This window comes from Tachypleus tridentatus, chromosome 1, assembly GCF_004210375.1.
Source record: "Tachypleus tridentatus isolate NWPU-2018 chromosome 1, ASM421037v1, whole genome shotgun sequence".
NCBI lineage: Eukaryota > Metazoa > Arthropoda > Merostomata > Xiphosura > Limulidae > Tachypleus > Tachypleus tridentatus.
Genome location: NC_134825.1, coordinates 20,385,334 through 20,400,878, shown reverse-complemented (window position 1 = coordinate 20,400,878; position 15,545 = coordinate 20,385,334). Strand labels below are relative to the sequence as shown.

Below are 15,545 nucleotides of genomic sequence, written 5' to 3'. Positions count from 1 at the left end.
GATAACATTCAGAATGAAAGATAAATTTATTAAAATAATAACAGCTTCAACACATCACTAAAATATTCTTACAGATAATGTTTATGTGTTGACATGAGTTCATTCTTATATAAATCAGGAGTATAATGATATTGTGCAATATGAAATACAAATTATAGACCATTTAGCTTATTATTAGGCTAAACTTCAAAAGGAAGTCAATTCAATAATATCGAGCTTCAACAGATATTTTATAGAATAACATATTTATATTGATATGTACTTTAAAACAAAACTTGATGCCATTTTGATATGCCTTCTTAAAACCTCTACGGAATTACATTTCTTTAATATTAAAACTTATTTGAATTATTTTTACAATTTCAATACAGATACTTCAGAAACATCAAGTTATTATGATATGTGAAACTATTTGAGAATATAAATAATTTACATGTTTAGAATTAAAAATCAACACAAACTTTTAAACTTGGAGCATATTAAATTAATGGTTTACAATTTAACAGCTGCAAGTAAAGCCTGAATATTGATATTTTTTGATGTTTTAAGTTAACAAATATTTATAAATGTATTGCACAAAATATTGTATTTACATCTGGATGCAAGATGGTTTTAACACTTATATTTACTTTTGTTAACTAATTTTCTGTTAATGATAATTTAAAGTATTTATCTATAACAGTTTGCTTTGAAATGATACTAAATAGTCTAAGATAACTTGTTTTTATTAATTACCTGATCCAATGAGCGGAATAAAAGAATATTTTTAACTGCTTCAACCAGTTGTTTTCTCTGTTCATCTGACTTTGGATAGATAACCTGAAATCAGAGACAAAACAACATGATTAAATTGAACACCACTAAGTGTCAGTTGAAGTTTCAAATAGCATGAGATTTAAAAAAATAAATAAAATAATTAAGCTTTTACATTACATCAGAAGAACATTTGGCAAACATGTTGCATTAATTACAAACTCAGAAAAAATGAATAAGGCAAGTAGATGTGACTACGGGATAATACAAGATATAAATCCATGTAACTCAAGTATGTGACACAGAGACTAGACAATGTTGCCTCTGTCTGATATCATGAAACACAAGTATACGATAACCCTGGGAAGAGTGGTTGAACACACACTGAAATATCAGAAACAACTGAACAGTGCTTAATATTCATAGAAAGGAAAACAAATTAATCAAATGAAATAAACATAAGGCTGATACAGTATCCATTTAAATATTCTTCTAGCAAATGCTTAGACATTGTTTATAGCTTATAAAAAATGTGACAATTCATACATTAGAGAATAAATACTAAAACATGGTACACAGAAACAGTTGCTGATAAATAAGAATCCACTTTTCAGAGTACATTGCATAAAAATAAACAGCTGTCTCAAAGAGTCTCTCTCATAAGTAAGAGTTATCAAATAAACATTTCAATAGGTCAAGAGTTTTGATTAAAACATATCCAAAACATCTCTAGACTATTGAAAAATTACATTTAAAATGTTCAAGCATTATCTGCACAGCTTTTCCAATAATTTAATCAGTAATTTTTTAAATTATTTTACCTTATTATTTTCATCATCTTCATCTTCTTCAGGGTCATAATGTTCAGCAAAAACTGGAAAAAAAAAGTAATATGTCACAAGTTAAAATATTTTGATGGATTAATATTTTTGGTGTATACACTAAAACAGTAGCTGAAATATTTTCCCCACCAAATATTATCTGCTATAAAGCCCCCCAGTGGCTCAGCAGTATGTCTGCAGACTTACAATGCTAAAAACTGGGTTTAGATACCCATGGTGGGCAGAGCACAGATAGCCCATTGTATAGCTTTGTGCTTAATTCAAAACAACAACTCTGCTATAAAATTGTGACTCCTACACATCCTCTTTTGTGATAAAATACTAAGTACAAAACAAAATACAGTTTCCAAAGAGATTCAGTTGTAGTTTATATATTTCTTTTTTAAGTCAGTAACATTATTAATGTTAAAACACTTTGGAAATCAGAACTGGCAGAACTATTCTATTAATGATGTAGAGGCATTCCAAACTAAATTTGCTTAAATATTGAAATAATAGTAATTCCAATTTAAGTATAATGAAGGAAGGCCAAAATTGTAATATCATTTGTTTATTAAACATTTTTATCAAACATAATGTAGGTTGAGTTCATTTTAAACTTCTAGGCAATAAATAATTATTTTAACTCTACACTTATTTGGATACATTTGATACAACAGTTTTTGTTTTGTTTTCTAAGCTAACATTAACACTGAAAATTATGTTTTAATTACAGATAATTATTTCTTAATTTGAATCAAACCTTACTAACCCTGTCATAACCCTTATAATTATTAATGAATCAACATTTAAGAATTAAAACCAATTTAAAATGAACACTTTATATTAACCAAACTATAGGTTTTTTAAAAGTTCAGTTACAAATAATCAAATAGAACATCTGATTTCATCTAACTGCTTGAAAGCTTCATTAACTGTACTACAATATGTCAGTAAATCAAACCTTGTCTTACCAACTCGACTAAATATCAAAAAATTGAGTTTACCTGTGAAATATGATAATTTGAAAATAAATATAAAGGGAGATCTATGAGCAAACCTTCCCCAAAATATGCTCTAAGTTGAAGGGAGATCTATGAGCAAACCTTCCCCAAAATATGCTCTAAGTTGAAGGGAGATCTATGAGCAAACCTTCCCCAAAATATGCTCCAAGTTGAAGGAAACTAAGTATTCATAAATTTTCATATAAAGTACTAAACTTTAAAATGTTCTCTACTGTAGATAGATACACAAATAATGGAAACAAAATTCTGGCTGATTGATTTGACTGGAAGGAAAATGAATGAAAGGCAAAAGGATCATAAATCTAATAAATTAACACAAAAATTACATATTTTATATAAAATTTATTGACAAACAGTAATTTTATTTAATAACATATGTATTTATTTCCAACTCACCTGACTTTCTTCTAGTAAATCTGTTTAGAGGTTCTATGGAAGATATGAAAGATGATTAATTATCTAAAATTAACATGAAAGGTTCTGATGTTACTTTATTAAATGTAACTTTAGTTCTACACAAAATAACTCAATAACTGTATAAGTATACATTTCAAACAAATTTAAGAAACTATAGTTAACAATGAAATGTGAATTATATTTCAACGAGTTCAGCTTTTTGGTAAATGATTTGAGTACCTACCTATACTGTATAGGCTTCCCTCATGTGTAACAGACTATAAAGTAATATGAATAAAGACTATTTCTAAACATTTATGAACAATACTGAACCTACACAGGCCTCAAGTTTTGATTTGTATACAAAGTTTTCTTACTTATTTTAATATTTTATACTTCTCATGGTTGTGAAATATTGCAAAATTAAACCATGAAGTATAATATTATATAGTTGTTAATGAAAATAACACACTTTAAAGTGTAACTATTTTATGATAAATACAGTGTTAAAAACTATATATATCATTCTGTCCACTACTGTGTTGTTTTTTGCATCCAAGTAACCCTAATGAGCTCTTGTATTAAGGAAAACATATTTTTGCAATGAAAATGGTGTAGATAAACTGTAACACACCTTTCTTCCCAGAAAAGTCAGAACAGACTGTATAAAGTATATAGCATTAAAAAATAAAAATATAATACATTTAATAATAATAGTATTGTTTTATGACCAATGTATCTGACTAAATATATCTTAAATAAACAAAATAACAAAAAAAGGCTTCATAGCAAAACCACATTAGGTTCTGTTGTGTCCATTACAGAGAATGGAGCCCAGGATTTTAGTACTGTAAGTCTGTAAATGTGCTGCTGGCTCATCAGAGGGCAACTGATGATGTATCATATTAAATATCTAGTCTATAATATACAGTCACGGAACTCAAAGTTTATATAACATCATTTGTATGATTATTTCAGATGTTTTTCACTGACAAGGTCAAACAATGCATTGATTTCATTCTTTTGTTATACAATTATTTAGTCATGCAGCAGATTAAGTTTTAATGGACAGAATTCTCTTTGTACAGTGTTTATTATATCTCTCCACCAGGTAAGTGTTGATTAGTATAAGTCAAGCTTTGTGAAGAGAATTTCCTAAACTTTTAAAAGAAAGTTTGTCAAATAATCTTGTTACACACTAATCCACAAGTAAACCTAACTTAAATATTACATCATCCGTATATTTAGGATTAAACAGTTATGTTATGAAAGTGCAAGTTGACTAGAAAAATTTATATTATCAACAGTTCCAAATAAGCAAATGTTGTAACCCTTTCACAACTAAAAATGAATATATCTTTATTCAAGTAAAATTTTAAAACTTTAGTATAGGTTGTCTGTACTTAGCTATATATTCTATATGAAAAGAATGCAATAGGGATAGAATTACCTTTCTAATAATAAACATTACCTTTGTAATAATGTTTGGCATGCTGGACATATGGAAATAAACAGAAAAGTCTACCCCCCAATTTTTTTGTTATAATAAAATTAATCTCCTAAGATGAGAAATAAGATGTTTAGGATGAAAGAGTTTGAACTAGAATATATTTCCATGTGTGGTGATTGAAACATTACAATATTTTACCATTCATTTGCTATGATGTAAAAGTGGGGTACTGTCATGGTTCCTGACTTTATCATTGTTTTGTGCAAATGTGTGATATCCCAGTCTCCTACCCTATCAGCCTGTTAAAATTTTACAATAACTAAAGAGACTGCTAAGAATAAAGATTATTGGGTTTTATTTAGTCACCCCTGTTTATTTTCCTTTGGTGATGGTGTTACAAATTATTCTCCTCTGTGTTGTGTACATTAGTACACAATCTTTAAGGATGCTACTTTATCTGAATACTGCACAAGTTATTAACTGTGTTACAAATTATTCTCCTCTGTGTTGTGTACATTAGTACCAATCTTTAGGATGCTACTTTATCTGAATACTGCACAAGTTATTAACTGTGTTACAAATTATTCTCCTCTGTGTTGTGTACATTAGTACCAATCTTTAGGATGCTACTTTATCTGAATACTGCACAAGTTATTAACTGTGTTACAAATTATTCTCCTCTGTGTTGTGTACATTAGTACCAATCTTTAGGATGCTACTTTATCTGAATACTGCACAAGTTATTAACTGTGTTACAAATTATTCTCCTCTGTGTTGTGTACATTAGTACCAATCTTTAGGATGCTACTTTATCTGAATACTGCACAAGTTATTAACTGTGTTACAAATTATTCTCCTCTGTGTTGTGTACATTAGTACCAATCTTTAGGATGCTACTTTATCTGAATACTGCACAAGTTATTAACTGTGTTACAAATTATTCTCCTCTGTGTTGTGTACATTAGTGCCAATCTTTAGGATGCTACTTTATCTGAATACTGCACAAGTTATTAACTGTGTTACAAATTATTCTCCTCTGTGTTGTGTACATTAGTACCAATCTTTAAGGATGCTACTTTATCTGAATACTGCACAAGTTATTAACTGTGTTACAAATTATTCTCCTCTGTGTTGTGTACATTAGTACCAATCTTTAGGATGCTACTTTATCTGAATACTGCACAAGTTATTAACTGTGTTACAAATTATTCTCCTCTGTGTTGTGTACATTAGTACCAATCTTTAGGATGCTACTTTATCTGAATACTGCACAAGTTATTAACTGTGTCACAAATTATTCTCCTCTGTGTTGTGTACATTAGTACCAATCTTCAGGATGCTACTTTATCTGAATACTGCACAAGTTATTAACTGTGTTACAAATTATTCTCCTCTGTGTTGTGTACATTAGTACCAATCTTTAGGATGCTACTTTATCTGAATACTGCACAAGTTATTAACTGTGTTACAAATTATTCTCCTCTGTGTTGTGTACATTAGTACCAATCTTTAAGGATGCTACTTTATCTGAATACTGCACAAGTTATTAACTGTGTTCCAAATTATTCTCCTCTGTGTTGTGTACATTAGTACCAATCTTTAGGATGCTACTTTATCTGAATACTGCACAAGTTATTAACTGTGTTACAAGTTATTCTCCTCTGTGTTGTGTACATTAGTACAAATCTTTAGGATGCTACTTTATCTGAATACTGCACAAGTTATTAACTGTGTTACAAATTATTCTCCTCTGTGTTGTGTACATTAGTACCAATCTTTAGGATGCTACTTTATCTGAATACTGCACAAGTTATAAACTGTGTCACAAATTATTCTCCTCTGTGTTGTGTACATTAGTACCAATCTTTAAGGATGCTACTTTATCTGAATACTGCACAAGTTATTAACTGTGTTACAAATTATTCTCCTCTGTGTTGTGTACATTAGTACCAATCTTTAGGATGCTACTTTATCTGAATACTGCACAAGTTATTAACTGTGTCACAAATTATTCTCCTCTGTGTTGTGTACATTAGTACCAATCTTTAGGATGCTACTTTATCTGAATACTGCACAAGTTATTAACTGTGTCACAAATTATTCTCCTCTGTGTTGTGTACATTAGTACCAATCTTTAGGATGCTACTTTATCTGAATACTGCACAAGTTATTAACTGTGTTACAAATTATTCTCCTCTGTGTTGTGTACATTAGTACCAATCTTTAAGGATGCTACTTTATCTGAATACTGCACAAGTTATTAACTTTGTTACAAATTATTCTCCTCTGTGTTGTGTACATTAGTACCAATCTTTAGGATGCTACTTTATCTGAATACTGCACAAGTTATTAACTGTGTTACAAATTATTCTCCTCTGTGTTGTGTACATTAGTACCAATCTTTAAGGATGCTACTTTATCTGAATACTGCACAAGTTATTAACTGTGTTACAAATTATTCTCCTCTGTGTTGTGTACATTAGTACCAATCTTTAGGATGCTACTTTATCTGAATACTGCACAAGTTATTAACTGTGTTGCAAATTATTCTCCTCTGTGTTGTGTACATTAGTACCAATCTTTAGGATGCTACTTTATCTGAATACTGCACAAGTTATTAACTGTGTTACAAATTATTCTCCTCTGTGTTGTGTACATTAGTACCAATCTTTAGGATGCTACTTTATCTGAATACTGCACAAGTTATTAACTGTGTTACAAATTATTCTCCTCTGTGTTGTGTACATTAGTACCAATCTTTAGGATGCTACTTTATCTGAATACTGCACAAGTTATTAACTGTGTTACAAATTATTCTCCTCTGTGTTGTGTACATTAGTACCAAACTTTAGGATGCTACTTTATCTGAGTGCTGCACAAGTTATTAACTGTGTTACAAATTATTCTCCTCTGTGTTGTGTACATTAGTACCAATCTTTAGGATGCTACTTTATCTGAATACTGCACAAGTTATTAACTGTGTTACAAATTATTCTCCTCTGTGTTGTGTACATTAGTACCAATCTTTAAGGATGCTACTTTATCTGAATACTGCACAAGTTATTAACTGTGTTACAAATTATTCTCCTCTGTGTTGTGTACATTAGTACCAATCTTTAGGATGCTACTTTATCTGAATACAGCACAAGTAAAGTTATTAATTTGTGTTAGCTGTCATTATCTTTCTTTGCTATATTTTCTTCTTCTAGAGTTTGTTCAGTATAGTTGTGTTATATGTTATACAATGTTTCTTTTATTACAAAACGCATCAATTTCTTTCTTCATTTTTTGTCAAGTGTGGCTTTTTGAAACTACAAACATTTCTAAGAATCTCCTAGCTATTATCATGATATTGTTACTGCTGACCATATATGCTTCAAAACGCTAACATTTTATTTATTTTTTTACATAAGTATTATCAGTAAAATTGACTTCTGAAAGAAAAATAAATATTTCTGAACAGAGAAATGTGGTCACTCAGCTTTGATGTCGTATTTTTAACACAAATGAAAGTTATATTATGTAAACTTATTTCATGATGATTTTTTTTTTTTTTTTCCAAAAATTAATTCCATATACATAGGTATGGACTGTTCTCAGAGATATTAATATTGGTACCAACACTGGTAGAAAGCACTACTTAGCCATTCAAAGCTGTTCCTACACATTTAATCCTATGAAAAACAAAAATAAAAACTAAACCTACTCTTTATTGTTAATGAAGTAATCAATATCCTTCCTACACTTTTACTTTTTAAATGCTTTTAAGAGAAAATTTAAAGATGTTATCTCTATAAAATAACCTTTCAACCCCCAGATACATCCTTCGCTGAACCTTTTCCAAAAGAGTCCTTTCTTAGGTATAGAAATTCTACACAACATTTTAAGTGAAGCCTAACAAACAGTAGTGAGTAATATTTTTTAATTTTACTTTATGATACTGATACCAACTCTAGTATCCCACTACTGAATAAATACATGTAGCTAAGCCAATAGAAAATAAACAATAAAAACTAGGAGCTCCTGTTATTTGTGACACTTTTATTCACATGAATCCTTTGCACTCTGTTCTATTATGACAAATTATAAACTGTATATTTGTTGTAATTAGTTTTTATTTACTTATCCAAATATTTTTGTAAAGCAGTAGCATCTTCCTTACAATGAGAAATACACAAAACTTTAATAAGCTATTGACCATTCTTTAATTTATGTCACTGGTGTAAATAAAAAAAAAAGCAAAGATCCTAACTTTGAGCCCTGAGGCACTCTGCTCATGGTATAACTCCAATATGACTGAACTCAATTTCAAAGAATCTTCTGCTTTCCCTGATCTAGCCAGTTTCAAACCTATCCCTCACATCGAGAGATAGCTTCCTTTAACAAGCTTTTTGCATGGCATCTTGCAAATGCTTTCTGAAAATCCAGATACACAAAGTCCACACCCATATACTCATCTATGTAAACAGTAACCTCTTCAAAGAATACCAAAGGTAAAGCAAGATTTTCCCTTGGGAAGGTAATTTTGGACCACTCTGTATAATCTCGATAGAAAAGAGCATAACACCTTTTAAAAAAAATGAACGATGCAAGCAATTCTAATCCTCAGACACCTACCCAGTTACTGTTCACCTATAAATGTGGAATATAGAAGATTGATGAAGCCCTCAAGAGTCATGCAATAAAAATATGTACAAGCCAAACAATAAAATTCTAGTCATATTATGAGATATAACTACAATATATTACCTTAAAATGTATTTAATAAGATTATTTACTTTTTTTGGTTTAAAACAAAACTTAAGAAATGGGAAATCATATTTAAAGATTCATGATACTGCTTATTATAAAATTCTTAATACATGATGAGTAAACATTCTCATAAACTTAGAAGTGGTTGAATAATACAGGAACATTTTCCTGATATTTTAAACATTTAAGGAAAATTTTGGGTCATGCAAAGGGAAAAAAGGAAGAAAGAAATGGAAAAAAAAGGGGAAAAATCACCAAATAAGGAAATGAAACTGTTAACTGGCCACCAGATTTGTTGTTGAAGCCATACAACTATAGTGCTATTATCAAACAGTCAGATATGGTGAAAAAAGTTTAGAAGCTTTGGTTGAAGGTAAAGGAAGATTTTTTTTTCATTATTGTAGCATCGTATTTAATACCTAATACTGTGTGATAATCCAAGGGTAAACCTAGAACAAAATTACCCGACCTCTGCAATGTTAAAAGTTGGATAATATAGTATAGGCATAGCAACTTTTTCAGGTGGACTGAAAAATACAAGTCTTGGTTTGAAGTTAAAGCAAAGATAAAACACTTATTAAATGAAACAAAACAGACTAGGCTGAATACAGACTACTCATCAGGTGAAAACGACCATTGTACAGTAATAATATTGAAGTGAAGAGTAAAAGAGTGAATAAAAGAAAACTTTTAAGAATAAAAGTTGAATAAAAATGGGCTTTACATAAAACAGACAAAGACAATAATATGCAGCAAGTTTTGTCTCTCTTAAGATCAGAAACAAAACCAGTTGAAAACATCAAAACTGCTCTGGCAGTCCATCTTATTTTTGTATCTGACCAATTTGAAAATTAATTCACAAGAATAATTATTTTGGTACAAGTGACAGTGGTAAAGCAGCTTCACATCAGGAAAAGAAGACAACCCATGACAGAGCCCTGCTAAAGAAAACAGTCCATAAGGCTAAATATGTGGCACCTTGTCATATGCTTTCTGAAAATACATACACACCAAATACCCTCATCTATACAAACAGTAACTTCTTTTCCCCAAAATGTATTTAATAAGATTTCTTACCATGGTAAGTAGCTCATCAGGCTAAATATTGCACATGATTTTGGCCAGATTTATTTTAATGAAATTTTAAGAAAAATAAAGCTTCTGTGATATGAAATATAAGTACTACAGAAGACTGAAATATGTGGTATTTGTATACTACTGACATATGCAAAACAGGAATAACTAAATACTCAAAGTTATACATTATAATACAGTCACCAAAATAAAAATGTTTTAACAAGCTAACCAGTTAATGGGTTTCACATAGACGTTTTTACTGATACTCTTATAATGTTGTTCTTTTCAATTATTTTGGTGAAAATAAATTTGAGCAATAATAAATTAATTTATTTCTCCACTAACATTTTACGTACAATATTCAAATAGTAATATAGGGTGTTTGGAAAGTCACTGAGCAGTTTTGTCTGTTAATAAATATATCAGTGCAAGGTGACTTTCCGAACACTCTGTATTTCAGTAATGGCACTATCAAAACAGTTTAAAGTAAAAAACAACAACAACAACTTATTCGTACAGTCTCTTCGCTAATGGCTAAGTTACTAAATATACGCAATACGTTAGTGATTCAAATACTTCACTGGATTAAACTGACTGAAAACTGTTTGATTCACTGTTAGCTGATTCTCGTATCTATAATTTACGTCTCACTTCTTTTCGTGACGTCATCTAAAACATTTCGGGTACTTTAGGATTTTTTGATAAAGATACATCCTCTAGCTAATATCTATATTAAATCATTGAAAATATTACTTCCCATGTAATGCATTTTATTAGCTCTGTATAGTCATTTAGATTAATGACAAGAGTAAATATATAGCTTATAAAACATTTCTATATATTTCAATAATATACTAAGCAATGACTGCTGTTTTTACAAGAACTTTATGTACGTTTGGAAAAATCCAAAAAATCCTTTTTGGTAATATCCGAGTTGCTGTGCACGATAAACAAAATGATTTTACTAGGTTTGTCCATACTTTAGTGCAAAGTTCATATATATAAAACCAGTCTGTGATCTCGACAGAAACGTTTATACAGCAGAAACAATTCATCAAAAAGTAATACTTCCGCAACCTTTACGTACATCAATAAAAAAAGCCGGGTTTCGGCAGAAACCGATTACAAAGGATGAGTAACGTCAAGTGAAATTTAATTACGTTTCCTGTTGCATGAAAGGACATTTTTATTTTTATTTTTCATCCATGGAAATGATGCTTTTTTTGGAAAACAGTGAAGAAAGGTATTCATTAGTATGTTATGTCAAAAACGCATCAGTTAGGCTCAATGACAGTTGAAGGCTTAACCGAGAACAACTTTAGATAGATCTAGACTTGTTCGATTCTGCTCAAAACTACATGCGATTCATCCTCGAACAACACTTGGAAATAGTGATTAACTGCAAAAGGACACATCGGTCCCCAGGGATGACACAGGGGATCTGATCTGCACGTTATCCCTGTCAGTTACCAGAGGCCTTAAGGATATACACAGGGTTTGGTGACAATGGGTATGATTTTATTGATACCTCAAGATGCACTTCGCCGAAAGTTAATCAAGTATCATAATAATAAAAGAGTTTAAAAAATAATTATGCAGAGTATATTTTGTTATTGAGAGTAAATCAAGCAATAGCCTATCATGTTGTGCTCACCACGGGTATCGAAATCCGATTTTAGCTTTATAAGCCTTCAGACTTGCCGCTGACGGCAGGAGCCACGCAGATTTCAAATCAAACTCGACATAAAAAAAATAGACCGACACAGTTATATGTTTTTGTAATTAAACATATCTGGATGTTAGTTAAAAAAAGTAGATCAAAATTCGACTTTATTAACAGTTTTTTTTTTCCAGTTTTAAGATAAAAACTGGAGACTAAATTGCTCTAGACAACTTGCTATTACTACGACGATTCTGAAGTCTGGAGTAAAAGCTTCGCTTAAAACTACGTTCAAATTCAAACACTCCATATGTTTGTACGATAGGGAAGTAACCTGTCTCTGTATATGCCTTGTTAGGCTTAAGAGTGGATGTCCACCCAGCATTTTAAAGAAACCACACTTTTCATACTTTTGTTCGTTTGTTTGTTTTTGCAATTTCGCGCAAGGCTACTCGAGGGCTATCTGCGCTAGCCGTCTCTAATTTAGCAGTGTAAGACTAGAAGGAAGGCAGCTAGTCATCACCACCCACCGCCAACTCTTGGGCTACTCTTTTACCAACGAATAGTGGGATTGATCGTAACATTATAACGCCCCCACAGCTGAAATGGCGAGCAAGTTTGGTGCGATCGGATTACGAGTCGAACGCCTTAACGCGCTTGGCCATGCCGGGCCTTTCATACTCTTACATGCAATGTTCTGTGGTCTTTAGTTTTCTATGATAGGTTGACTATCAATAGAGCCAAATCTAAAAGTATTACAAGTATAAACGAATCGACAACTTGATAAACGATCCGACACGGATCTTTTACACGAAATAAATTAACACCTGCTCAGGTGCACGACGTTTTGGTTTTTTTTTTTGGTGTAGTAAGTTACTACTGTGATTTCAGAAGAGATATGGAAATAAACTTTTTTTTCAAATACCATAAAGATTTGTCAAAAAGTGGGAGGAGAGCCAATCAATGTCGTCTATCGTGCTGTAAACAAATCAAATCACATTTTTAAGAAAATTAAGACAGGCATGTATCTAGAAATTTTTTGGTAAAAGATTTAGTTACAAGTGGTGTTCAACTCTTATTAGCTTCAATTCTGGAGTGAATAATTGTTGAAGAACCAATGATTGGAATACTAGAATAAAGAGCCAGAATATGAACATGTTTCACGTGTCCTAGTGTAAGCATGCGCGGTTATTTTCGTGCATATCGTTGGTGGTTATCCAACCTGAAAATACAGTAACCAACTTAGTTTTCAGACTTGATCTGCCAATTTCCAGAACTGTGGATTGCTTTAATTTTGTAACTACATTTTATGGTCTTGTGACATTACCTCCAGACGAGAGTCTAGCAGAGGTATAGACTATAACATTTTCAAATGCTGGAAATCGCATAAAAGGTAGCAACTAGTGGCAGTTTCTTTAGATGTATCCTGGTTTGTAGTTGAAAGGTTGTGAATACCAATCACACAGCCTGAATACCACGACGTAATGACGTATGGCCGTTAGAAATCAATCACTGTCAACACACACTCATCACGGCCTTCAATAGCAACTTTGGTAACTACTGATGACCAAGAAGTATGGAACCGAAACAGACTTAACGTATTCAACTGTTTCAAGAAGTATGGAACAGAAACGGACTTAATGTATTCAACTGTTTCGAGAAGTATGGAACCGAAACAGACTTAATGTATTCAACTGTTTCAAGAAGTATGGAACCGAAACAGACTTAATGTATTCAACTGTTTCAAGAAGTATGGAACCGAAACAGACTTAATGTATTCAACTGTTTCAAGAAGTATGGAACCGAAACGGACTTAATGTATTCAACTGTTTCAAGAAGTATGGAACCGAAACGGACTTAATGTATTCAACTGTTTCAAGAAGTATGGAACCGAAACGGACTTAATGTATTCAACTGTTTCAAGAAGTATGGAACCGAAACAGACTTAATGTATTCAACTGTTTCAAGAAGTATGGAACCGAAACAGACTTAATGTATTCAACTGTTTCAAGAAGTATGGAACCGAAACAGACTTAATGTATTCAACTGTTTCAAGAAGTATGGAACCGAAACAGACTTAATGCATTCAACTGTTTCAAGAAGTATGGAACAGAAACGGACTTAATGCATTCAACTGTTTCAAGAAGTATGGAACAGAAACGGACTTAATGTATTTAACTGTTTCAAGAAGTATGGAACAGAAACGGACTTAATGTATTCAACTGTTTCAAGAAGTATGGAATAGAAACGGACTTAATGTATTCAACTGTTTCAAGAAGTATGGAACAGAAACAGACTTAATGTATTCAACTGTTTCAAGAAGTATGGAACCGAAACAGACAATGTATTCAACTGTTTCAAGAAGTATGGAACCGAAACAGACTTAATGTATTCAACTGTTTCAAGAAGTATGGAACAGAAACAGACAATGTATTCAACTGTTTCAAGAAGTATGGAACAGAAACAGACTTAATGCATTCAACTGTTTCAAGAAGTATGGAACAGAAACGGACTTCACGTATTCAACTGTTTGAGTCTAGTATTTGATTTCCCCTTATTTGTCGAGATCACCAAAACTGCAAACAAATGATTCAAAGTTTCATGATTGTCCTAATAATTTGCAGTTTTGCGTATGGAGAGCCACAGATGAACAATATGTTCAGTTCTACATCACCTAAGTAAGTTGATAAGTGACTTTTGCAGACAAGTATGCAGAAAAACTGACGAACCTTAACGTCCTAATTCTTTCACAGAATTCTTCTTTCTGGGATCCCAGTGATTCTTCCCTTGTACTAAAAATATGCTAATATATAAAACTGACAATGCACTACTTTGAGCATATAATTATATTTAAGGGTATGTTAAAATAGAAATCCTGATGAATAATAAATTCGCATCTTGAATACGCATGCCCCACGTTTGCTATTATTGGCGCACAAAAACATATAGCTAATAAAGAGGAAACAAACAAGTAAAATAAAAAAATAAAAACAAATACGAATCGATATATACATAACCAAGCCAGCTATAGTAGTATAGAAAGTTTTAATGCTACAAAAAAGTCAAAATCACAAAAACTAAATTACTTAAAAACAAAATAATATCCATAATTTGGCAAAACAATGTAATTATGTTTGTCTGAGTCAAAATGATTTTTTTTTTGTTATTTGAAGCATCTCATTTTGGTAGCTTTGACTTTCGTATTGCATTAAAACTTTCTATATTACTATAGCCAGTAAAGTTATGTTTATATCGATCCACACTTGTCTTTATAAAACTATTAATATTTTATTGCACTTGTTAAATACAACGACATCTACTTGAGTCAGTCTGTTTGAAAAGCATCACGCGGCAAAACAGACGAAGATTTATTGGTCCAACACAATGATAAATAACGAAAATTTAAACAAAGGGTATGAAATCTACCGTAAACATTTTGCGGTTCGCAACTAGTTACAACATGAAACCTGAACTTTAGTTGCTTCACGTCAGTGTAAACGTCAAACATATCCATAAATGAAACAAAGTATCGTCTTTAGTTCTGAACAGATACCCGTAATATCCTGCATACTGATACGGTTTTTATTTAAACCCCTCAATATTCAAAGAAG

The 15,545-nt window shown here is 31.3% G+C and overlaps 1 protein-coding gene across 3 annotated transcripts in view; it reads right to left on the bottom strand.

Annotated features, from left to right (window-relative positions):
• Positions 1–15,545, bottom strand: part of LOC143244227 (cAMP-dependent protein kinase type II regulatory subunit-like) — an 83,026-nt gene that overhangs the window by 28,295 nt on the left and 39,186 nt on the right. For all 3 annotated transcript variants that reach the window (XM_076488512.1, XM_076488520.1, XM_076488528.1), the window contains 3 exons: positions 2,996–3,028; positions 1,575–1,627; positions 736–819 (listed from right to left, as the gene is read on the bottom strand). In XM_076488512.1, the coding sequence (XP_076344627.1) occupies positions 736–819; positions 1,575–1,627; positions 2,996–3,028 (170 nt within the window). The remainder of the gene's footprint in view (positions 1–735; positions 820–1,574; positions 1,628–2,995; positions 3,029–15,545) is intronic.